Source organism: Cnephaeus nilssonii (genome assembly GCF_951640355.1).
Source record: "Cnephaeus nilssonii genome assembly, chromosome: 3".
NCBI classification, from domain to species: Eukaryota; Metazoa; Chordata; class Mammalia; order Chiroptera; family Vespertilionidae; genus Cnephaeus; species Cnephaeus nilssonii.
Genome location: NC_137074.1, coordinates 51,787,981 through 51,814,751, shown reverse-complemented (window position 1 = coordinate 51,814,751; position 26,771 = coordinate 51,787,981). Strand labels below are relative to the sequence as shown.

The 26,771-nt window shown below is 43.8% G+C and overlaps 1 protein-coding gene and 1 pseudogene across 3 annotated transcripts in view; both read left to right on the top strand.

Moving 5' to 3' along the window:
- The first annotated feature begins 242 nt into the window (after positions 1–242).
- On the top strand, positions 243–12,285 carry LOC307096691 (large ribosomal subunit protein eL19-like; annotated as a pseudogene). Its single transcript has 2 exons — positions 243–289; positions 11,741–12,285. The product of its transcript is annotated as a large ribosomal subunit protein eL19-like (transcript).
- An 869-nt stretch (positions 12,286–13,154) lies between these two features.
- Positions 13,155–26,771, top strand: part of ACAP2 (ArfGAP with coiled-coil, ankyrin repeat and PH domains 2) — a 135,369-nt gene continuing 121,752 nt past the window's right edge. The window contains exon 1 of one of the 2 annotated variants that reach the window (XM_079766649.1): positions 13,155–13,733. In XM_079766649.1, the coding sequence (XP_079622775.1) occupies positions 13,681–13,733 (53 nt within the window). In that variant the 5' untranslated portion in view covers positions 13,155–13,680. The remainder of the gene's footprint in view (positions 13,734–26,771) is intronic. The other variant, XM_079766650.1, reaches the window with a different exon arrangement.

Genomic DNA, 26,771 nt, shown 5'->3' with positions numbered 1-26,771 from the left:
TGCCCTGAACAGGGATTGAACCCACAATCTTGGCATATTGGGACAACGCTCTAACCAACTGAGCTACCTGGCCAGGGCTGTATTTCCTCCACTTTTCAATATGACCAATATTGGCCTTTTCCTCCATTTTCTTCTGATTTGTCAGCATTAATCACATTAACCCTTTGCCGTTGTGGCAGACACCAGTGCCGCTCTCTGTACTCACTGACCAGGCCGTGGTTTTGTTCAGATGCTGGATGGCCATGGCAAGTGGAGCTGGATTTGTTGTCTGGGCTTTTAGGAGAAACAGGTAATAGTGTGCTGAGCCCCAGCTCTGGCACTAAATCCCCATGTGATCTCATAAGTGCCTCCATTTCCTTAACTGTAAAATAAAGGCGCTGGACAAGACAATGTTTTCAGTTTCTTTCTAGTTCAGATGGTCTACACTGTTATGGATTTAAGAATACAAAAACAAACCCAGCAATATGTAGCCAATGTTTACAATGCAAGATACTATGTTAGGCCCTGAGTATACATAGAAAAATAAGAAGACACCATCATTGCTTTTAGATGATTTGTGGCCCAGCCGGTCTGCCTCAGTGGTTGAGCATTGACCTATGAACAGGAGGTCATGGTTCTAATTCCAGTCAGGGTACATTCCCAGGCTGTGGGCTTGGTCCCCAGGATGGGGGCGTGCAGGAGGCAGCCGATCAATGATTCTTTCTCATTGTTGATGTTCCTACCTCTTTCTCCCTTCCTCTCTGAAATAAATAAAAATAATATATATAAAAAATAAATGCTTTGTGGGCTAGTAGGGGAAGATAGATGTGTAAACAAATAAAAAGTGATCTACTAGGGTAGACTTTTTTTAAATTACTTTATTGATTAAGGTATCACATATTTGTCATCAACCCCCCCCCCCATTCCCTTCCCAAACCCCCCCACACGCATGTCCCCCTCCCCCTGTTGTCCGTGATCACTGGTTAGGCTCATATGCAAGCACACAAGTCCTTTGGTTGATCTATCTCCCTTGTCTCCACCCTCCCCTAGGGTAGACTTTTTAATGCACAGCACTGAGGCAATGAGACAATTAGCCACTAATATACTATATCTTTGAAGGTAGCTATTTCCTACCATTCACAAAAATTGAGTCTATGTGGGCCTAAAGATTCACATGAGAAACAAAACTTAGAAGATTCTATAGAGAATGTCTTTATAATCTCAGGGTATGGAAGAATTCTTTCAGACACAAGAAGCACAAATCATAAAGGAAAAGATAGATTTGACTACATTGAAGTCAATTACTTCTATTTATCAAAAGATGCCATAAAAAGGAAGAATATCCATAACCAGGAGAAGATATTTGTAACACATATAATTGAAAAATGATATCTAGATATAAAGAAAAATGACTCTAATAAACACTGGGCAAAAGAAGGGGGAAGAGGGAGGTAGAGGAGGAAAAAGGGGAGATAAATGGTGATGGAAGTAGATTTGATTTGGGGTAGTGAACATAGAATACAATATACAGGTGATGTATTATAGAATTGTACATCCGCACCCTATATAATTTTATTAACCAATGTCACCCCAATAAATTCAATAAAAAGGAAAAAAGTTGATTTTTAATATTAAAAAAATGGAACAAAAGACATGAAGACATTTCACAAAAGAGGCACTATAAATAACCAATAAGTGTATTAAAAGATGTTAAACCTCATTAATAACCAGGGATATTATATATATACTAGTGGCCTGGTGCACAAAATTCATGCACGTGGGGGAGGGGTGTCCCTCAGCCCGGCCTGCACCCTCTCCCACCTAGGACCCCTCGGGGGATAACCAGCAGTCGGACATCCCTCTCACAATCCAGAACTTCTGGCTCCTAACTGCTCTCCTGCCTGCCTGATTGCCCCTAACTGCTCTGCCTGCCAGCCTGATCATCCCTAACTACTCCCCTGCTGGCTTGATTGCCCCTAACCACCTCTGCCTCGGCCCTGCACCCGGGACCCAGGATTCTCTCCTCCACCCAGCCACAGGCACCCGGGATCTGGACTTCCCTCCCTCTGGTCAGCCATAGGCACCCGGAACCTGGGCCGGCTTCACCTGGGCCAGCTGCAGCCGCAGGGGATGGTGGGCAGGTGGCTTCGCCTAGGCCACAGCCGCAAGCGCTGGCACCCGAGACCACAGGCGGGTGGTTTCTCCGTCTTCCCTGAGATGCAGTGTAGGTGGCTTCTCCAGCTGGCTGCAGCCTGGGATCACAGGGCAGGTGGCTTCTTTGTCTCCCGTGTTGCAGCCAGCCTCAGGCGCTGGGGCCTGGTTTCTCTGTCTCCCCCACAATGTGGGGCAGGTGGACGTGGGGCAGGTGGCTTCTGCGGCTGGCTCTGGCCTGGGATCATGGGACAGGCAGCTTCTTGGTCTCCCTGGCCACAGCCAGCCTCAGGTGCTGGTGCCCGACTTCTCTGACTCCCACAGGCCTGGAGGGGCTGGGAGGTGGGGCCGCCACCATCTTTGTTGGGTTAATTTGCATACTCACTCCTGATTGGCTGGTGGGCATCGCAGATGTATGATCACTTTGCATCTTTCTCTTTTATTAGTGTTGATATATACATATATGTGTGTGTGCATATATATCCAATGAGATGCTTTTTATACCATTAGATAAGCATGAATTAAAATATCTGACAACACCAAGTATTAGAGAGGATATGAAGTAATAAAAGTTCATACAGGGTGGAGGCAGTAAATACAAAGTTGTTTAACACCTGCCAAACAAATTGTCTCTATCTTACAAAGTTGAATATATGCAAACCCCATGGCTCAGTAATTCCACTCCTGGGTATAGGCTCTGGAGATGCTCTTGTTTTTTAAAAAATATATTATTATTGATTTCAAAGGGAGAAGAAGAAGGGAGAGGGAGAGAGAGATAGAAACATCAATGATTAGAGAGAGTGATTGATCAGCTGCCTCCTGCATAGCCCACACTGGGGATCAAGCCTGCAACCTGGGCGTGTGCCCTGACTGGGAATCAAATCATGATCTCCTGGTTCCTAGGTCGACACTGAACCGCTGAGCCATGCCAGTTAGGCTCTGGAGATGCTCTTATAAATGCGTACAAGGAGACATGCACAGGAATGCTCATAGCATCATTGTTTCTGAAAAAAAAAAAAAAAGAACTGTGAACAACTCATATGTTCATAGTAGAATAAATAAAGAATATTTAGCCTTGGCCAGGTAGCTCAGTGCTCAGTTGGTTAGAGCATCGTCCCCATATGACAAAGTTGCTGGTTCAATCCCCGGCCAGGGCACATGCAAGAGGTAGCCAGTGAATGCATGGATGGATGAAACAACAAATCAATTTTTTCTTCTCTCTCTCTCTCTTCCTCTCTCTAAAATCAATAAATTAAAAAGCGTTTTAAAGAATCTTTATATAGCAGTGAAAATAAATGATCTAAAACTATAGGCATTAATATGGGTGAATTTCACAAACATGATTTTGAGCTATAAAAAAGTAGAGAAAAAAGTTATAGAAGAATACATATAGTATTATATCATTTATGTAAAGTCCAAAAAATATACAAAACTAACCTACTTAACAACATAGTTTAGCCTAGCAGACCTTAACCATGCTCAGAACACTTACATTAGCCTACAGTTGGGCAATTATCTTGAATTTCATCTCATGAGTAGTTTCCTTCTTCTTCTTACCAAAAGCAGGAGACACAGATGGACATTTTGAAGACATGACAGGATGTAAAACCACCACACACAATATCCAAAAAAACACTGGCAACACAGTACACTGTAGACTATCGGTTGTTTACCCACGTGGTCATGTGACTGACCGGGAGCTGTGGCTCACTGCCACTGCCCAGCATCAAGGCAGAGTGTGGTGCTAGCCTGGGAAAATACCAAAATTCAAAAATTTGAAGTACATTTTCTATTGAATGTATACCATTTTCACACCATTTTAAGGTCAAAAATCCTAGGTTGAAGCATTGTAGTCGGGAATCTTCTGTATTCGTCTTTTTACCTGTCGATTGACATGTAGGTTATTTCCTGTTTTGGGCCATTATGAATAAAACTTCTAGGAACACTGTTAGGAACTAAATGTTTATGTCCCCATAAAATGTATATGTTGAAGCCCTGATCCCCAGTATGGCTGTATTTAAAGATGGGACCTCAGGAAGTAACTAAGGTTAAATGAGGTGATAAGAGTGAGACCCTGATCTGATAGAATTTTGTGTTCTAATAAGGAACCCCAGAAAGCTTCCTCTGTTTCTCCCTCTCTCCAGGTGAGCAGAGGAAAGGCTATGTGAGGACACAAAGAGAAGGTAACATCTGCAATCAAGGGGAGAGCTCTGGCCAGACGCAAACCTTGATGGCACCTTGATCTTGGACTTCCAGTCTCCACAACTGTGAGAAAATAAATCTCTGTTGTTTAAGCCACACTGTTTGCAGTATTTTGTTATGGCAGCTTGAGCAGACTAATACAAACACCTAACAGCATTGTAAGGAATTCCTTTCCTTCTTAAACTAGCCAGAGTTGGTTTCTGTTGCTCGTTACACTTAAACCACGACTGACATAATGTGTATAACAGAAGTTTTGGAAATGGTGGTGCAAGAATAAAAGATGGTGCTGCTAAGAAAGGCCAGAGCATGTCCGTGTGCTGTGCCCAGAAAACAATGTAAGATACCACCGGATTTTGAGCCAGGGAGTCATGTGACCAGATTAGCTTTTTAGAAAGATAATTTTTAGTGGTACAGAGATTTGGAGAGGGTGACATTATGACTGTATTTAGTTTACTGGGACTGCTGTAACAAAATGCCATAAGCTGGGTGATTTAAACAACAGAAATTTGCCTGGCCAGTGTGGCTCAGTTGTTTAAGTATTGTCCCATGCACCAGGAGGTCGAAGATTCCATTCCTGGTCAGGGCACATGCCTGGGTTTCGGGCTTTATCCCCAGTAGGCGGCATGTAGGTCACAGCCAATTGATGTTTCTCTCTCACTGATGTTTCTCTCTCTCTCTCTCTCTCTCTCTAAACTCAATAAAAACATATTAAAAAATAAATTTATTTTCTCATGGTTCTGGAGGCTTGAAAGCCCAGGATCAAGGATCAAGGTGTTGGCAGGTTTGGTTTCTCCTGAGGCCTGGTTCCGTGGCTTGAGGATGTCTGCTTTCTATCTGTGTCTTCACATGGCCTTGCCTCTGTGTGCCCTTGCATCCCTCGTGTCTCTTCCTCTTCTCATAAGGGTACCAGTCACATTACATCAGAGCCTCACCCTTATGATTTTATTTAACCTTAATTATCTCCTTACAGGCCCCATCTCCAAATATAGTCACATTCTGGGGTATTGGGGGTTAGGGCTTCAACATATAATTTTGCGGGGGACACAACTCAACTTGTAATAGGCAAGGAGCCCCGTTAGGATGTTATTTGCAATAATCCAGGGACGAGGTACTGAAGGCCTGAACCAAGGCAGTGACATTGAGATTTTTAAGGTGGGCACAAACTCAAGAGCTTTTACATGGGAAACAACAAGACCTGAGGTTCAATTAAATGTGGTAATTATGAGAAAGGGAGACTCCAGGAAAGTTCTCATCATAGACCATAGCCAAATCAAGAACTTAGGAAGCAAATGTTTAGAAACCTTGGTGTTTTGGATCTCAAGGGATTGCAGCTGGGCAGAGAAAGTCTTCTTACTATGTACTAAAGGCATGAAGGTGGCAAGAGGGTGGAAGAAAGGGAGAGGAGCAGAGGGTTCACTGAAGTACAGACCCAATAATGAGGGACTGAGAATCAAGTTGTGGTCTGGGCCCCTTTAGCCTACATCTACTGTTTTACCCCAAACCCTTGGCTTGTTAGATATTAAAAAAAATGTTATGATCTGAATGTTGAAAACATCATATACTTCAACTTCAACTCAGCCTATATTTAGTGAGCACCTACTACATTGCTGGTCTCTGTGCCAGGTCTTGGAGTTATAAAATGAACATTAGTTAGCAGTTACTGAATTTCAATAACAAAGGCTGGGCATCAGAATCATCTGTGGGCCTTCTGCCCAGGCCTCACCTATGGAAATCTGACTTAGTAGATAAGGCCCACGAGCCTATATTAAAACAAACCAACCAAAAAACACACAAATATTCTACATGGGATTCTGTTATACAGCCGTGATGAAAACTATCAACGAGGCAGGCATTATTAGGCACTTTTATGTATATCTTATTTAATTGTTACAACCACCCTAGTATACAGATTGTCTGAGCTCATAATCTGATAGGGAAATAGATATATGTGCACAAGTAATCATGAGGATCTGAAAAGGAAAATATTACTTTGGGGGAAAAAATAAAATCCATTTATTTACCATTTATCAGACCGTTAGTAAAAATGACAGGCACTGTGCTAGGCTCTGGAGCTACAAAGATGAATAGAACATAATGTGGTCACCCAAAAGCTCCAGGTCTGAGGAGAATATGGCTATAAAAATCTCAAATTATAATACTGAACTGAGCTCTGTTCTAATAGACTTACGTAGAAAGGGTGGCTGAACAACCACAGCACAGAGGAGAAATCAAGTCACTGTGATAGGCAAGTACCGGAAGAGGTTCCATTTAAGCCAAGTTTTAAAGAATGAATGGGAGCTCACCAGGCACACAAAGGGAGGAGGCCCATTCAGGCAGAGGAAATATCATGTACCGAGGAGGGTCTGAGAAAGAAGCACACTGAAGTAGCTGAGAGAATTCCTTCATGGGTGGATGAACCCATTTGGAGCAGAGAGACTGGCAGCAAAGAAAGTAGGAAAGGTTGACAATGATGAAATAAAAGAATTTGTAGTTTGTCCTACAGATCTGTGGTTTTCAAATTATACTCAGTGGAGCTGTGAGTATTCCTTGGAGTCCACTGGAGAGTCATCTGGTAATGGGGAGTGGGGCCAGGTGGCCAGGCACTGGTCTCCCCGCCCTGTTTCAATCACACCAGTTCCGATTTTGTCCATTTGATGGTGGGCATTGATGATAAACTTTTTTCTTTTAAACAAAGGGTTCCAAGGTTAAGTAAAGTTTAAAAAACATAGCTTTAGGTGATATTAAACTTTTGAAGAATTTTAAGCAGGAGAGTCTGTGAGTTTTCAAGGTGAAAATAGTTTCCAACAGTGTCCAGTGCTGAAGAGATGTCAGGAAAAACAAGTACTTAAAAGAGTCCTTTGGTTTGGCAATTGGAAAGTGACCTAATTGAAAACAGTAGATGGGCTGGGCAGGGAGGGAAGAATAGAATGCAGTGGATAGTGAAATGAGTAAGAGGGGAAATATGGAGACTATGCTCTGAAGAGTCTGAGATAGAAAGCAATGGCCAAAGGGGAATTTATCCAACTCATAAGTTCTCCTTTCTTGCCAACTGATCCCCCATCCACATGGTCATGAGAGCAGACTTCTGGAAGCTGTGTTCGTAGATGGCTGACCCCTTGGCTACAGTTGCTTGGCTTTGCAGGAGTACATCATCCAAGTTGGGCCAATGCTTCCCCCAAGACACTTAGTATTTGGGTCAAGAGTGAAAACCCTTTCCCTCCTGTTGGTTGGTTACTCTTGGGAGCTGAGCCTGGAGAGGGAGATGAAATGAGCTTCATGTGTGCAGAAGAACAAAGCAGAGGTGTGGAAAGGATAGGCGAGAGAGCATCCAGGCTTCACAGGCGCTGTTTCTAAAGACTCCTCAAGGTACATGGATAGTCCACCATTGGTTCTGGGTGAAACCATTCTATCCTATATAATAAAGAGGTAATATGCAAATTGATCATCACACCCTCACAAGATGGATGCCTACAACCAGGCCAGTAGGGGGGTTAGTGAGGGATGGCCAAACAACTGAACAAGCAGCCTGCGTGGGGTGACCAGGTCTGCAGGGGGGGTTAGTGAGGGACGACCAAACGACTGAACAGCAAGCTGCGTGGGGCAACCAGGCCAGCAGGGCGGATAGTTGGGGGTGACCAGGCCAGCAGGGGGGTAGTTGGGGGCATTCAGGCTGGCAGGAGGGGCAGTTAGGGGTGACCAGGCTGGCAGGGGGGTGCAGTTGGGGGCGTCCAGGCCGGCAGGGGTGGCAATTGGGGGCAATTAGGCTGGGGAGGCAGTGAGGGGCGACTAGGCCGGGGGGGGCAGTGAGGGGCGACTAGGCCGGGGTGCAGTTGGGGGCGTCCAGACCGGCAGGGGTGGCAATTGGGGGTAATTAGGCTGGGGAGGCAGTGAGGGGCGACTAGGCCGGGGGGGCAGTGAGGGGCGACTAGGCTGGGGGGCAGTTGGGGGCAACCAGGCTGGCAGGGAGGGCAGTTGGGGGCTACCAGGCAGGCAGGCAGGTGAGCGATTAGGAGCCAGCGGTCCAGGATTGTGAGAGGGATGTCTGACTGCCAGTGTAGGCCCGATCCCCGGCAGTCGGACAACACCCAAGGGGTCCTGGATTGAAGAGGGTGCAGGCTGGGCTGAGGGAACCCCCCCTTTTCACCAATTTCATGCACCAGGCCTCTAGTCTTATCATAAACCCACCTCATTCCCCCTATTTTGCCTTACTCAAATAGTTTCTCTTAAACTTTTTGCTGTTATTTCTTTCTCTTTTCTTCAAAGAGAACCAAAAGGTCAGTTGAGATACAAGTTGAGGATGCAGAGTGGATAATTGATAGAGCCATTCTCAGAGAATGGAAGGTGAGGTCCAGAGAACAAGGGTGAAATGAACTTTCCTCTGAGATGGGTGGGTAAGGGAGAATATAGATGAGTATGTGAGTGGGGGTAGGAAGAGTGTTCCTACCTATTGACTCCTATTTTCCTAGTGAAGAGTCAAAATTAGCTACAAATCATGAGAGGGGAGGGGCACAGACTGTGTAGCAAATAGCTATTGTTCTAGTGCACTAGAGATCTGGCCACAGATAATTAATACAAAGACAGCTGAAAAGCCTAAGTATGTAGCACCCAGGTCTTGTATCACTGAATGCAGTGATACATAGTCTCAGCCGCAAAAGCCTCTTGCCTATCCAGCTCCCTTTAAAATATAAATCAGATCACATCACACTCCTCTGCTGAAAATTTTCCAGTGACTCCAACTGCTTTCAGATATAAACTGTCTCTGGTATTGCTCAGCGACTAGGAGTGGGGAACATTCGGGTTGACATTGCCAGGGAACGGACCTAGGGAGAGGTATGGAGGCATTGTAAAGAGTGCTGTTGAAGTGGTGGAGGAAGGCAAGACAGGCAGATACCAACAAGATAAAAAGAGTCCTGGGGGTTTGGAGATATGAAGTGAATGTGTGGGAGTGAGACAGCAGGAAACATTCAAGGTTGAGCTTGCGCATGAATGTTCTGGGTGAGACAAGAACATTCTGGTTTAGGGCAGGGACATTTAAGGACTTCCCAAAGTGACATACTTTGAGACACAGAGATCAATGTTTTCTCTATTTGAATGGTACCGCCTCCCACCTCCCACCAGTCACCCAAACCTGAAACATGGAGTTACCATCAAGTTTAGTCTTTTTTCTTTTTCCTTCATCACATTCAGTTGGCCATCATATTTTTTTCAGTTGTATTTCTTAACGATCTCTTGATCAAAATTGCCTTGGTTGAGAACCTCAAAATTGCTTAGAGCGTTTAGTCTCAGTCCAGACAGCCCCACCCCTTTGCCCCACTCTCCTTAAAATTCAAATTAGAGCACGGCACTTCCAGGCTTAAGTCGTTCTCATGTTTTCCCCTTGCCTTAAGATACAAATTCCTTAGCATGGCAGGCAAGGTCCTTCGATCTGGTCACTGTTTACCTCTGTAGTCATATAGTTCACTGTGACTAAAGGTCCTTGGAAAGACCTTTTTCCCCTTCTGTTGGATCTTACTTTTTCAAGATTGCTCATATTTACAGAGACATGAGAACCCTATTTCCTTCCCCAGAGTATGATAGCTCCCTGCATACTCCTGACTCGGGATTTATCATGCGTTTCCTCCTTTGGTTTAAAAGCTCTAGATAGGAAATACCATTTATTTCACCTATAAACCTCGGAACCTACTGAAGGGTCTGGCCAGAGTATATGCTCAGTGGCTATTATTGAATAAAGAACAAGTGAAGGTTGAAATCACCTTAGGAGTTGGGGTGGAGGACTGAGTCAGAGGCCAAAGTCCGGGATGAATGTGCAAGTTTAATAGCTGGGGCCCAGACATTGACATCCTCTCTTAGGGGAACTGCCTTGTCTACCAGTCAGCTGTCCTGCAGCCCATCCTTACCCCCATTCCTGTGCAAATGATTAATTCCAGTGACTTGTCTTGAAAAAAAAAATGAGCTGGGTTAATGAGATTTTCCTCCTAGGATCTGGGGATTGGGAGACAGATTAAAAGTGGTAAGCTATAGGAGCATAGGTTAAAAGGATACATCAAGAAATATATAGCAGAAGTTGCACAGTGGCTCTGAAACTTGTTTTTATGACCTGTGACATTTTGGGATTCTCACCCTACCCCACTTTTAATATTTCTTCTTTTTTTTAAAAAAGCCTCACCAGAGGATATGTTTTTATTGATTTTAGATAGGGAGAGTGAGAATGAAAGAGAGAAAGAGAGAGACATCAATTGGTTGCCTCCTATACACACCTCTACTGGGATTGAACATGAAACCTGGGCATGTGCCCTGACCGAATCGAACCCGCAACTTTTTGGTGTACAGGATGATGCTACAACCAACTGAGCCACCCAGCCAGGATAATATTTCTTAATTTAGGACATTATATTACCATCGACACCCTATAATGCTTGCTTTACCATGGGGCAGAGAAAAAACATTGTGAAATTGCTATCATTTAATGGGTATATGTAAATTTAGCCATCCACAGAAAAATGTTTATTTGATAATTAGCTTAGTTATTTGCACTGATGGTGTCATGCAGTTGAATTTTATTTTATTTTTTTCTTTACTGATTAAGGTATTACATATGTGTCCTTATCCCCCCAATTCCTCCCCACCCCCCTCTAGTGTCTGTGTCCATTGGTTATGCTTATATGCATTGCATACAAGTCCTTTGGTTGATCTCTTCCTCTTTCCCCCACCCTCCCCTGCCTTCCCTCTGAGGTTTGACTGTCTGCTCGATGCTTCTCTGTCTCTGGATCTGTTTTTGTTCATCAGTTTATGTTGTTCATTATATTCCACAAATGAGTGAGATCATGTGATATTTATCTTTCTCTGACTGACTTACTTGCAGTTGAATTTTAATTTGAATCTCAAAGTGTCACTATAGGCATCTTCCAAAAGGTTACACTGTGTTGAAGCATTGAAACAATAAGTTATTGTATATACAGATTATGCATCAGGACTGCAATTAAATGTTGAAATGGCCTACTCTATTTCTAAATTTGACATAGAAGTTACAAATCTAGAAGAGGTTAGCTTGATTAAAGTGTCTGAGGACACAACTTTTGACTGTCAATAGTTTCTAGTTATCAAGAGAAGCTGTGTGGATTCCAGGAATATACAATTCAATTAAAAAAGAGAAACCAAGCTTATAACCAAAGAAGGCACATTTATAAAGCTTGTATATTCTTTGAAATGTCTCAAAATTATACTGTTAATTCTTAAAAGTACCAAAGAGAACAAGATATAACCATAGTTTATGAAAAGCAACAAACCATCATGCTATAAAGTTAGCCAGTTGGTCAAAACCATCATGCTATAAAGTTAGCCAGTTGGGCTGTCTGTATAAGACTTCAGGCAGAAGTGAGAAGGCTTAAACTTAATCACTGGCTAATAGCACAGAAGAAAAAAGTGGTACAGGTCTAGATGGACCCAATGAAACCAATGAAATCGCCAATGCCAACGCCCGGCAGCAGATCTGGAAGCTGACCAAAGATGGGCTGATCGTCCGGAAGCCTGTGACTGTCCATTCCGGGGCTCGAAGCCCGAAAATCACCTTGGCCCGCAGGAAGGGCCGGCAAATGGGCACAGGTACGCAGAAGGGTACTGCCAATGCTCGAATGCCTGAGAAAGCCACCTGGGGGAGGAGGATGAGAATTCTTCGCCGGCTGCTCAGAAGATACCGCGAATCTAAGAAGATTGACCTCCACATGCACCACAGCCTGTACCTGAAAGTGAAAGGTAACATGTTCAAAAACAAGCGGATTCTCATGGAACACAGCCACAGGCTGAAGGCCGACGGGGCTCGTTAGAAGCTTCTGGCTGACCAGGCCGAGGCCCGCAGGTCTGAGACCAAGGAAACCGGTGAAGAGCGGCTCCAGGCCAAGGAGGAGGAGATAGAGCATCAGGACTCTGTCCAAGGAGGAAGAGACCAAGAAATAAAGCTCCCCCTCTCTTCCCTGTACATAGTGGCCTCGGCAATTACATGGTTCAGTCATTTAATAAAAGTAGCCTTCACCTAAAAAAACCCAAAACGAAACAAAACAAAAACGAAAAGAAAGTGGTACAATTATGGTAATAGTCAGCATTTATTGAATGAGTACTATGTGGCATTATGTTAAGTACCTTTAGAGGTCTTATCTCTTTCAACCTCAGGACAATTCTGTTGGATCAATGGTGTTGATCTTCATTGTAGTGAGAAAGCTAGGAGCCACTATGCTGTTAGAACACCCTACGTGTGCATTTTTCTGGATACGCCTATACTTTTTGGGTTGGGTTTAAAAAGTATACATTTAAACATAATGTGTCTATGGTGCAGGTGTTGCAAGTTGGAGTAAGGAAGCCTTACTTTCAGAACCCTCTCATCTGAGAGCTGGAGAAGGCTACCGAGAGAAAGGTTGGTAAGGAGGCATGTCTCCGGTGCTTTTGACAACAGTTCCTCCACCCTCAACGCCCTTCCACTCATACCTGTCTAAAGCCTTCCGATCTTTCGACGCACACTCTAAACACCAACTCCTTCAGAAAGTAGTCTCTGGTTACATAAACAGATATACATGGGAGATATTTCTAAATTAATTAAACAATGAAGCCAAGAATTGAAAGACGGATTTTTATAATTAACTTTTACCCTCGCTCCTTTCCTGCCCTCAGTTTCTTTCAACTGAAAGGAATCGGTGGCTTAGCCTATATCCTTCTTTTATAATTTCTTCTAACCTCTTCAGATTTCTGCCAAAGCTGCCTTAAAAAGCAACTCTCCTCGCCGAGACCTGCAGGAGGCGGCTCCTCCGCGTTGGCAGCTCAGCAGGGCGGGGCTCCGAGGGAAGCGCGGCGCGCACTCACGTGACTTCCTTCCCAAGGAGCCTCAGCTGTCGGCCTCCTAGCAACCGGTGCGTCCGCCTAACGACGCCTGCGAATCCCGGTTGGCCCCTGGGAACGCGTGTAGCAAGAAAGCACCCACGGTCGCTCTGCTCATTGGCTGGGACTATCGTCGCTCTGGTGCGTTGCCGGAGCGCCCGCAGGCGGCACTGCCGGAAGCCCCTCCCCCTGGCCGCTGGGTTTGTGGCTGGCTGGCCGAGGCTGTCACTCCCGGGCCGTTTCCCTGAGGCCGGCGCTCTGCTGGGGGTGGGAGGAAGAGGGGCCGGACTGGGGCCTGACTAGCCGTCGCTGCCGCCGCCGCCGTCTTCGCGGCTGCTATGACCCTCCGGCGAGGCGCCCTGCTCAGCTCCGCGCAGCGCTAGTGCGCCCGCCGTAGCCGTCTGGGTACCCAGCGCAGCCGCTCCCGCGGCTCCTTAGGCTCCTCCAGCGCCGCCGGCGAGGCGAGGCGGAGGCAAAGGCAGGATGAAGATGACGGTGGATTTCGAGGAGTGTCTGAAGGATTCGCCCCGTTTCAGGTAACCTGCGCGGCCGCCCAGCGCCGGGCCGGCGTCACGCCGGAGCTGCCTCCCCGGGTGGTGGAGGGCCCCGCAGCCCGCGCCTTCCGACGGGGCGAGCGGCCGTGGTCGCCGCTCTGGATCCGGCGAAGGCACTGCAGCTCCAACGACCCGTCCTAAGCTCCGAGGCTGCCCGGGAGGAGGACCTTGCCTCCTCATCCCCCTTCCTCGCCCTCTGCCCGGGGCGTAGCGATCCAGAGGCCGGGCGCACCCGCTCTGCTCCCGAGGACTGGGGTGCAGCGGCGTCCGCGAAGACTCGTGCCCTTCTCTGGCGCGCGCTCGCGTCCCCTTCCTCTCGTAGCTCATCCTTTCCCCTTCCTTCCGCTCCTTTTTCGTTTCCACCCCCACCCCACCCCTTCTTTAAGAGAGCTTGCAGGGCACCCTCTTGCAGTTCACTTAGTTCCTCTTTGCGCTTTTCCACTCTCCTTACCCCGAGGAGGAAGTGGTGGAGGGGTGGGGGGTGAGGTGTGGTGGTGGTGGAGGTGGAGGGGGGGGGGGGGTCGAACTGGAACGTCGATTTCTGCTGCGTGAGAATCCCCAGCCAGAGGGGCTCTCGGGAAGGCGCTGGCGGGTGATTTGCACCGGAGTCGGGGGTGGGGGCGCTTTGACCGACCACATTCTGTGGGCTCGGTCCGAAACCATCTGCTTTGCTTTCCACTTAAGCTTTTTGAAGAGGGTAGTGCTGTCGAGAGGTATTGGATTGAGGGGTGAGGAGTAGGAGAAACAGTGCATTTCTGTTTTGAGAACGGAAGTAGGCTCAGAAGGTTGCATTTACGTTCCCCTTCCAGCCGCGCTGGCCCGGGCGGGCCCGGGATCGCAGTGGGATGCTCCCAGCGGATCTGTCACATCAGCTGGCGAGGTGGCACTCCGATTCCCAGGGGCTGCCCTCCCTCCTGTGCGAGAGGCGGCAGGCCTGAGGGTGGCCAGACGGAGAACATGCTCTTTCCGTTTCGGGCATCGTAGGAAACTCTTGAATTGTTTTGGAGAATGGAGTTCGCTAGATAGTATTTTACAGTGTATTTACAGGCTTAGGGTTGTCCTTAGGCCTTAAAAAAAATAAGGCCTTAAAACTTCCGTTAGGCAGTGACATTTCTTGAAAGCGTCCCCAGAGCATTGGGGTGTGTGTGTGTGTGAGAGAGAGAGAGAGAGAGAGAGAGAGAGGAGAGAGAGAGAGAGAGAGAGAGAGAGAGAGAGAGAGAGAGGAAGGGAGGAGGGGAGAGAGAGAGAGGAGGGAGAGAGAGAAAGAGAGGTCTCTAGGTCAAGCCTGCGTTGTCAATTTCTTGCATCCTCTGCCTGGGAACTAACTGTTCTCAGCCTTATCACTGTTAATTAGATTTCCCGTGCTTCTTTTCAGTGAAAAGCAAACTGTTGTAAAACTAAGGAACTCCTACTTCTAAGAGAAAATTTAAGAACACTTTGTGGTTTTGACTTTCGTTTTGTTAATAAAAAATTTTTTTAAATTAATTTGAGAGAGAGGAAGGGGGGAAGAGCTAGAGAAACAACACTTAATTTTTCCAATTGCTTATACATTCATTGGTTGATTCTTGTATGTGCCTGGACGTGGTGGGGGTGGGGGTGTGGGGGGGGTGGAGATTGAGCCCACAACCCTGGCGAATCTAACCAGTTGACTTATCTGGCCAGTGTCTTGTTATTAATTTTATTTGGAATTTAGGGCTATTGCTTGTAACAAGCTGCACCTGGTTTGATTGCTGTTGGTATTCGCTTTTGAAACTCTCATGTTCTGCGTGAATTGAAGGACTCAGGAGACACTGATGGATTGTGTAGGACAGCTTTACAGGTTAGATTTCAGGATTGTGTAGCAAATGAAGTAATTTTTAAAGCGTACCTTATAAAGTTATGCTTTTAGTGAAATTTTTATTAATATGAATCAGCTATTTGGTGTTTTGTTTTTTTAAATGCAGTAATCACAGCCTTTTTCTCCTAGAGAAAGTGGCGTTGTGTGCAGTTTATTCCACATTTTAAATTTCATTTTAAAAAGAAAGTTGAGAGAAGTGACTTGGAGAACTTCTAGCCACTGGTGTTGATCACAAACCATATGATATCTTTTATTTTATTTTATTGAATTTAGAGAGGCGGGGAAGGAGGAGAGAGAGAAAGAGAAAGAAAGATACATTGATTGGTTGCCTCACACACCCACCCTGACCTGGGATGGAAGCTGACACCTTCGACCTTCCCTTGCAGGAGATGATGCTCAAACAACTGAGCCACATAGGCCAGAGCATATCTTTGTTTTTTTTTTATATAGAGTAATCATTGAATATAAAATAAAAGGGAAAGATATTAATTAAGTTATATGGAATATTATAGTGAAGTTTTGTTAAATTTGAATATAATATTTTATTTTAATTAAGATATTTGAGATTCTTCAAGAGTTATTTCCAGTATTCCAATTATTATTGGGAAGAAAAACCAAAATTCATAGAACTCCAATATTTTGCATATATTTTTGGGACTAGATTAGATTATCAATAGAGGGAGGAATGCCAACAAATAAAGGCCTCATCATTTACATCCTAAGTTTTACAGTTTTTCTATAATCCCATTACTAAGTAGGTTTTTATAGAATTTGAAAAGAATATTTCAGAAGTCTTTTTATTCACATGCTTTATGTGTAAGAGAAACTTGATTTTTAAGAGTATTGTGCATTTTTATGAGCGATATGTTGAAATTTTCATATCAAAACAAGATTTGTGAGGGCTGGGCTTGTTTTTTGATAGCAGGGAAGCTGCCTTATTTATTCCTTGTAGTGTCCTGATCTGCTGTGTTGTTTTTAGGTTAATACCTATTTTTATTTTAATTCACAGATGAATTAAAGTTGGGTGTTGTAGAATTAATGCAAAAGGCAGATCTTGCTGAAGAAAACTTTCATCAGTGTTCTAGCTTTAAACATTAATTTTCCTATTAAATTGATAAAACCAGAGAAAGACTGATTAAAATAGGAGGAGAAAGATCTTGCAATTGTAACATTGTCTTTATTCATTTGACTAAAGCTAGTGGTTACTTTCACATTCCAAAGCATTTTTTATTCTCTCTTTAGATTAGATTGGAAGGCACATTTCATTGTGTAATTTTGGATTGCCTTTTTAGTTTTTTAAACCCTTCTAAAGGTCAAAATCTTGTTAATCTAAAAATCTACAAGAAAGTAAATGTGTCTAAATGTACTTTTTAAAGGTGCTTTCTGAACTGTGAAAGATTTTTGGTCTAAACAGTACTCAAAAATAAAAATATTGGCATTAGCAAGCCTTCGAACACTTTAATCTTTATCTGATTTATTTTTATCCTTAACAATGTTTATTCTGAAGTGTTTTTTTTTTTTTGTAGATTCTATTTCAGATATGATCTTTGTTCAAAAACTTGGGATAAAATTCTTAAAAAGATGTTTTGGGGCAAAGGTTCTTAGTGGGTAGAATAAAAGGTAAACTACTTTTGGTTATGTTTTGCTGTTAAGCTGGTGCCAATCCTGGCTGCTTTGCCACTTTACCTGCCATCTTCAGAACAACTGGCACTTGAAACATGGAAAATATATAGTGGGTGAGGGATGAGGAGAAAGAAATTCTCACTTTAGAGGTGGTAGAATTGCATTATAAAGTAGTTTTTGTTTTTTTTTAATGAGCCAAAATACAAGAATCCTGCTATTCCTCACTATAGCTTCTAATTCTTCATTTAATATAATATCAACTTAAGTTGGAATAAGGAAGATCAAGCTTTTATAATGTGCCAGACCTCATATGATGTCTTTTATCATACAGATATTTAAAAACTGGCTTTTGGCCCTGGCTGGTGTGGCTCAGTTGGTTGGAGTGTTATCCGTACACCAAAAGGTGGTGGGTTCAATTTCTGGTCAGGGTGCATAACCAGGTTTTGGGTTTGATCCCCTGTTGATCCGGCAACAGATCAATGTTTCTCTCTCATATGGATGTTTCTCTTTCTCCTTCTTTCCCTTCCTCCCTTCCTCCCTCCCTCTCTCCCTCTCTCCCTCCCTCTCTCTTTCTTTCCTCTCTCTAAAATCAATAAACACACACGCACACCCGCGCACACACACACAGCTTCTTTAAAAACTGGCTTTTGTCTATTACCTAGAAAATTCTCCCCTATCTTATTATTATAGGACTGGAGGCCCGGTGCACGGGTGGGGGCCCTCAGCCTGGCCAGGGATTGAGGCCTTTCTGGGGGGCCAGCCAGGTGGGAGGGAGGGTCTGCGGGAGGTTGGCTGGCTGGGGGGAGGGGTTGTGGGAGGTTGGCTGTGGGAGTGCACTGACTACCAGGGGGCAGCTCCTGCATTGAGCATCTGCTCCCTGGTGATCAGTGCACATCATAGCAATTGGTCGACCATTGTTCTGGTCGTTTGGTCATAACGGTTGCTTAGGCTTTTATATATATACTAGAGGCCCAGTGCATGATTAAATCATGCACGTGTAGGGTCCCCTACACGCTTTCGCTTTCAATCGTGGGGGAGCTGGGTGCCTGTCCGCTGGTGCACCAGGCCTTTCAGAAGCCTCCGGTGTGGTGGAGGCTTCTGAAAGGCCTGGTGCCGGAGCGGACAGGCACCCAGCTCCCCCGCTTTTGATGGTCCGCGGCGGGACGTGAGCTCGCTGCCCCAGAGACCCCTTCTGTGCCGCAGCACAGCCATGGCGCAGATGCTGAGCTCGAGCCGCCGCTGGCGACGCGAGCTCAGTGTCCCGCCGGCCCAATCGGCCACCCCGGCCACCCCGAGTCCCGCCCCCCCCCCCCCCCCGCGCCTCCTGGACAATCGTGGGCATAGCGAAGGTACGGTCAATTTGCATATCTGTCTATTATTATGTAGGATATATATATATATTTTTATATCATTTATAGTAATTTTTATTTATTGATTTATTTTTAGAGAGAGAGATGAAGGGGGAGAGTGAAAGAGAGAGAAACATCTATTTATTGTTCCGTTTATTCAGGTATTTATTGGTTGTTTCTTATATGTGCCTGTACTGGGGATTAAACATGTAACCTTGGCATATCAGGATGATGCTCTAACCAAGTGAACTACTTGGCCAGGGCCATTTTGTAGTACCGTATTTTCCGGCGTATAAGACGACTTTTTAACCCAGGAAAATCTTATACGCCCAATTGTCTTATACGCCGGAAAATACGTTATTAGTTTTATCTGGCAATACCTATCCTTAAGTGGTATATATCATATTTTCCGGCGTATAAGACGACTGGGCATATAAGATTTTCCTGGGTTAAAAAGTCGTCTTAAACGCTGGAAAATACGGTAATTTTAGTGTCGTGTAATGCAATTACATTTTAGTTTTGAGTGTGGGAGATAATATAATTTTCTTTCTAATGAAAGCCACTAGTCATAATACCTTTTACTGAGGACTCTATCCTTTTCTTATTGATTTAAAATTATACACAAGCACATATACATACACACATACATACATAAGTTTTTGTCTGGGTTCTATTATTTTCCATTAATGTATTTATCTGTTCTCTTGCAAATACCATTAATATTTTAGTTACAATACTTTATAGTCTGTTATGATATCTGATGGGACTAGTTTTCCCTTGTTATTGGTTTGTGCCTCCCCGCCCTCCAAATATTCTTGAATATTTTATCTTTGCAGTAGTTTCTTCAATTTCAGAGATGAGTATGTCTATATATTTTGATTTTACTAGCATTTTTTAAAAACATTTTGTAATGTAAAATTTCAATGATGATCCAACTATATGCAGTTTACAAGGGACATATTTTAGATTTAACCACAAATAGGTTGGAAGTAAAAGGATAGGAAAAGGTAAAGCGTGCAATGAATATCCAAAAGAGAGCTGGAAAAGCTATACTAATATCAGATAATATAGATTATAAGACAAAAATTACTGGAGATAAAGGACATTTTATAATGATAAAAGAGTCAATCTATTAGGAAGACATAACACTTATAAACTTACTAGGGGAGTCCCAAAATACATGGAGCAAAAACTGAAAAAAAAATGAAGGGAGGAATAGACAATTCAACAAAAATAATTCATAAATACTTTCAGTAATGGGTAGAACAACTAGGCAGACGATCAACAAAATAGAAGATGTGAATAATACTATAAATCAATAGGACTTCGTGGATATCTATAGAATACTTCACACAGTTCCAGAATTCACATTCTTCTCAAGTGCACATAAAATATTTTCTAGCATGGACCATATGTTACACCATTAAATAAGTTTCAATACATTTAAAAGGTATGGTACTAAATATATTCTTTGACCATAATGAAATGAAAGTAGAATCAATAACTAAAGAAAATCTGAAGAGATTTACAAATAGGTGGAAATTAAGCAACATACTTATAAATAACCAGTGAAGTAAAGAAGAAATCACAAGGATATTAGAAAACACTCTCCAACAATGAAAATAAATATGCAGCATATCAAACTTATGGGGTATGGCCAAAGAAATGCTTAAGAGGGAAATTTATACCTGGAAACACCTATATTAAAAAAGAAGAAAAATCTCAATCAGTGACCATTTATACTAATAAAAGGGTAATATGCTAATTAGACCTGGAGACCTTCTGGGATACCTTCCAGATGTCCTTCTGGACAAAGCCATGGTGGCGGGGCCTAGGCAGAGGCAGTTAGGGGCGAGCAGGCCAGCAAGGGGGGAGGGCAGTTGGGGGTGAATGGGCTGGCAGGGGGGGCAGTTGGGGGCGAACGGGCTGGCAGGGGGGGCAGTTGGGGGCGATCAGGCCAGCGGGGGACAGTTGGGGGAAGGTCAGGCCAGCATGGGGGGGCAGTTGGGAGCGAGCAGGCCGGCAGGCAGGTGAGCAGTTAGGAGCCAGCGGTCCCGAGAGGAATGACTGACTGCCAGTTTAGGTCCGATCCCTGGCAGTTGGACATCCCTCAAGGGGTGTACCAAGAGGTTGCCAGTTGAATTCCGGTCAAGGGCACATGCCCAGGTTGCAGGTTCAATCCCCAGTAGGGGGTATGCAGGAGGCAGCCAATGTTTCTCTCTCTCTTTCCCTTTCTCTTCCTCTCTCTCTAAAATCAATAAAAAACTAATTAAAAAAAATTTAATCTCTAGACTAAACACAATCCCTATTAACATTCCAGCTGGTTTCTTTGAAGATTGCCAAATAATCCTAAATTTGATAGGGAAATGCAAGTGATCCACAATAGAAAAAAAAAAAAAAAGGCCAAGAAAGAAGAAAAAGTTTGGAGAATTCACTTCCCGATATAAAAACTTACTACAAAGTTATTGTAGTCAAGATAGTGTGGAACTTGCCCTGGCTGGTTTGGCTCAGTGGATAGAGCGTCGGCCTGGGGACTGAAAGGTCCCAGGTTCGATTCCGGTCAAGGGCATGTACCTTGGTTGCGAGCACATCCCCAGTGGGAGGTGTGCAGGAGGCAGCTGATCGATGTTTCTCTCTCATCGATGTTTCTGGCTATCCCTCTCCCTTCCTCTCTGTGAAAAATCAATAAAATATATTTTGAAAAAAAAAAAAAAAGATAGTGTGGAACTGGCATAAGGATGGAAGTATAGATCAATGGAATAGAACTGAGAGTCCAGGACTAAACCATTACATTTATGTAAATCAATATTTGATAAGGATACTCATATATTCTGTTTAGAAAGAATAGTCTTTCAACAAAGGGTGCTGAAACAACTGGAAATCCATAATGCAAAAAAGGAAGTTAGATCCCATACACCATATGCAAAATTAACCCAGAATGGATCATAAACCTAAATGCAAGAGCTAAAACTATAACATTCTAAGAGGAAAACAAAGGAGTATACTTTGTAACCTTGAATTAGCCAATAGTGTTTTAGATATGATGCCCTAAAGTATAAGCAACCAGAACAATAATTGACAAGTTGGATTTCATCAACATTTAAAACTTTTGTGTTTCAAAGGACACAACACTGGTTCCAACATAGGTTTCTACTCCAGTACCCACGTGTCTGTCTCTACTTTTTGGGGGAGCAGTTTGCCCTGTGACCTCATTTCTTTGATGGATCAAAGAAAAATTGTTGCTTTTTCTCTGTTCAGTGTTTTACTTGTTAGGATGGAGTGGTAACATCTAAGCTCCTTACATGCTAATCCAGAAGTCTTAGTGTGGGTATGTTTGTAATTTTTCTGTTAGTTAATGATGTCAAGCACTTTAAAAAGTACTCATTAGCTATTTGAATTATCTTCTGTGAAATTCTGTTTAAATCTCTTACCCATTTTTAAAAAAGGGGGTTGTGTTTAATTTTTGAATTGAAGTTTTTTATTCTGGAAACATGAATATGTATGTCAGATAAATATTTTGTGACTATTCCCTTTGCTTTTTAAAAAATAGAAATTATTTTTTAGAGAAGTTTTAATTTCACAGCAAAATAGGATTACACAGAAAATTTTTATATATTCTATATCCCCATACATGCATAGTCGACCCTGTTATCACATCCCTCATGAGAGTGATACATTTCTTACAATCAGTGAACCTGCACTGCCACAGCTTATTACCCAGAATCCATAGTTTATACATTAGGGTTCATGGTTGATAAACATTTTATTGATTTCTACAATGTGTAGTGATATGTATTCACCATTATAGTATCTTACAGCATAGTTTCCCTGCCCTAAAATTCCTCTGTGTTCTGCTTATTCCTCCCCCACCCACACACCCCAACTACGGATATGTGTGCTCTTTTCATACATAGTTTTGCCTTTTCCAGAATGTCATATAGTTGGAGTCATACAGTGTGTAGCTTTTTCAGATTGGCTTCTTTCACTTAGTAATATACACTTAAGGTTCCAACATGTCTTTTCATGGCTTGATAGCTCATTTCTTTATAGCACTGAATGAATATTACATTATCTGGATGTACCAGTTTATATAACTGTATAACTGCTGAAGGACATCTGGTTGCTTCCAAGTTCTGGCAATCCTATATAATAAAAGGCTAATATGCAAATAGACCGAACGGTGGAACAATGGAACAACCAGTCGCTATGTGTGCTGACCACCAGGGGGCATGCGCAGAACATGGCGGGCGTTGGCTACAGCGGGATGGTGGAGCAGGTGAGCGGGGGCGCCAGACCAATGTGGGGTATCGGTCGCTGTCATTGGGGCGAGTCTCTGGTAGTTACTGAAAATTCTTTGCTCCCATGCACTGCAGTCCTGCCTGTCGCACCTGTTGCTGGTGCCGGCCCTGCTTGCACCCACTGCTGGCACCGGAGCTGCTGTCCACACCCACTGCTGGTGCCCAGCCCCGCCCCGATTGCTTGGTGCCGTCAGCAGGTGCAAGCAGCGGCTGCTGGCCCCGATTGCCCCTCAGGGTTTCTCCACCTCCCCCTGCTCCTGAGGGGAGATCGGGGCCGGCAGCCACCACTAGTACCTGCTGTTGACGATGGCCCTGCTCACACCTGCTGCTAGCACTGGAGCTGCTGCTTGTACCCATGACCAGCACTGGCCCCCCTCACACCCGCTGACTGTGCTGGCCCCGCTCGCACCCGCTGCTGGCACTGGCCCTAATCTCTCCATGCCTTCAGCAATTGGGCCCGGTGCCTTCAGCGGGTGCGAGCGAGGCCGGTACCATCAGCGTGTGGGAGCGGCGGTGGGAGCGGGGCTGTTGGCAGACGGGACCGGAGCTGCGGCAGGAGGGGCTGGGCGGGAGTGCAGAGGATGGGCTGAGACCCGCCCCTGTACCTACTGCAGCCTCTCGGCCCACAGTTCCTTTTAAGGTGCATGAATTTGTGCTTGGGACCTTAGTTTTGAATATAGCTGCTGTATACATCTTTGTGCAGATTTTTTGTGTGGACATAAGTTTTCAGATTATTTTGGGTAAATACCAAGTAGTGCAATTGCTGGGTTGTATGGAAAGGCTATATTTAATTTTGTAAGAAACCCCCGAACTATCTTCCAAAGTGATTGTGCCATTTTATTACTTTTATTATTTTTTTATTGATTTTAGAGAAGAAGGGAGAGGGATAGAGCAAAACATCCATCAGTTGCCTCTCACACACACCCGACTGGGGTGGAACCTGCAACCTGGGCATGAGCCCTGGCCAGGAGTCTAACCCAAGGCCCTTTGGTGCATGGGAGAACACTCAGCCAACTGAACCACACAAGCACTGTTTGTGTGCCATTTTACATTCCCACCACAATATTGCTTTACCAGCATTTGGTATTGTCAGTATTCTGGCCATTCTAATTAGGTGTGTAGTGGTATCTCATTGTTATTTTAATTTGCATTTCCCTGTTGGCTTATTATTTTTCTGGTTGAGTTTTAAGAGTTCTTTTGTATATTCTAAATAATAGTTCTTCACCAGATATGTATTTTGCAAATATTTCCTCCAAGTCAAGCCTTGTCTTTTTAGTCTCTTCACTGGAGGCCCGTTGCACGAAGATTTGTGCAATAGGCCTTCCTTCTCCTGGCTGCTGGCACTGGTTTTCCTCTGGCACCTGGGACCCAGGCCTTCGCTCTGGCTGCTGCCTTCTGTCTTTGCTCTGGCCAGAGCCTTCAGTATTGGCTCCGGCCAGAGCCTTCAGTGTTCGCTCCAGTCGGAGCCTTCAGTCTTCTCTGCTCTGGCCAGAACGCCGCTCCTGTAGCTTCCTCCACCCCCCGCCCTCCCCCTCATAGCAGGCATCCCGTCCCGCCTGGCTGCTCTGTGCCTGTGTATGCAAATTAACCCACCACCTTTGTTGGGTTAATTTGCATACTCACACCTGATTGGCTTGTGGGTGTCACGAGGTACGGTCAATTTGCATACTTCTCTTTTATTAGTGTAGATTCCCTTTACTTTTTCGATAATGGGAATTCCCTCTGTCTTTTTTATATTGGATTCGGTTTTCATGTTATCTTTTCTGTTTACTTTTTTTTTGGCAGAGCATAGTTTTCATTACCTTCCTTTGAAAAGGTGCATTTTTTATTTTGAGTCTTTATATGTCTGAAAATGTTTATAAGACTAAGTTGAAACCATTTTCCCTCAGTATGTTCAGGCAGTACTCCATTGTCTGCTGGTTTTCAATGTTGCTGTTGACACATAGGGTGCTGTTTTGATTTTTTGATTCATTTTTTTGTCTTTGAAGGTTTTTTAGATTTACTCTTTATTTCTGGTATTCTGAAACTTCATTATGATGTGCTTTAGGATGGGTCTTTTTTATGTATTTTCTTGGAGACTTTCCTTTCAATTTGAAAACTCCTGTCTTTTGCTTCTGGGGAAACATATTATTTCTTTGATAATTAATTTCCTCCTTTTTTGTTATTTTTTTGCTAGAATTTTGATTATACTCAGATTTTGAATTAATTATCTAAATTTAAAAAAATTATTTGTCTTTTTATTCTAAATTTCTGGATGATATATGTAACTTATTTTCTAACCCTAGTTTCCACGACTTCTTTTTTACTGTTTGCATATTCCTTTTCAATATCTGCTCATTCTTTAACAGCTTCTCTTACACAGCTGAAGAAATGAATCATAGTTAACCTTTTTTTTCTCTCTGCATTATCTCTTCTCTTTGTCTTTTTGTTTTGTTTTTTTTTTTGTTAATCCTCACCCAAGGATATTTTTCCCATTGATTTTTAAAGAGAGTGGAAGGGAGTGGGAGAGAGAGAGAGAGAGAGAGAGAGAGAGAGAGAGACTGAGACTCATTGATTGGTTGCCTCCTACACTGCCCCGACCCGGGCCAGGGATGGAGTCTGCAACTTGACCAGAATCAAATCTGCGACCCTTCAGTCCATGGGCGGATGGATGCTTTATCCACTGAGCTAAACCGGGTAGGGCTTCTCTGACTTTTTTATTTTTATTTTTAATTTTTTAAATTTTTTATTGATTTCAGAGAGAGGAAAGGAGAGGGAGAGAGAGATAGAAACATCAGTGATGAGAATCATTGGCTGCCAACTGTGCATTGGCAGCCAATGATTCTCATCACTGATGTTTCTATCTCTCTTCCAGTCAAGGGAGATGTTTCTATCTCTCTTCCAGTCAAGGGTGCATGCCCAGTTTGCAGACTCGATCCCCTTGACTGGAATTGAACCTGGGACCCTTCTGTCCTCAGGCCGACACTCTATCCACTGAGCCAAACTGGTTAGGGCTTCTTTGACTTTTTAATGAGCCAAAGCAGGCTAGCTTAGACTCATTTCCCCACCTAGCCCCTCTCCTATTGCTGCTTCTATCCTAGGCCATTCCTTGTTTTATTGTCCCCAGCTTTAATAAATGTCCTCTAAAAATCACCTGGACTCCTATTGTGAATTCTTGCCTGCACGAAGTCAGGAAGCCACACACTACTGAGGGGCTCTAGGAAGACCGCTTGGGGCCAGGCCCACTTTCTGGTAACATTATTACTATTATGGCTTCTGTTCTTTGTCCTTGTGGATTAGCAACCCCCTATTTTTCCCTTTTAATTGGCATTCTGGAGAAAGTGGAGATAAATAGGTATATTCAATCTGTCATGTTTATCTGGAAGTTTCTGTGCTGTTGATAGGCAAAGCATAATTTATACAGGAGAACACTTCTCGGGTAGTGAATATGGACCTAGTATGTGGGCTATTGAGGAAGATGACCTGTTTGACTTCTTTTTCAGTTACAGGTTGTGAGACTTTGGGCAGGTTTCTTTCTTTTTCTCACGCTGAGTGAATGAGAAGAGTACTGCCTGACTGAGTCCAAATGCCTTTCACTGACCCACTTAATGATGTTAATTCTCCTTCTTCTTCCTCTTGTATCCTTGAAGAATAGCTTAGATAACTTAGTTATGGTGTTGGTTTTCCCATGTGGAAATAAACTATTGGTTGGAAGTATCTAGGATGCATGAAGGATTTGGCATATTGTACAAAAGAAAATCATCAATGTTGTGGATAATGAAACAGTAAAAGTAGACGGACAAAACTTCAGTCAACTTTGTATAAGATCAGTAAAGGTCTTACAAAAGAGCCATGTATAGATTTTATGTTTAGAGTACTTAAGAGGTAGAGTGATCAGAAGAAGAGGAGGAAAACAAAACAAAACCAATAAACA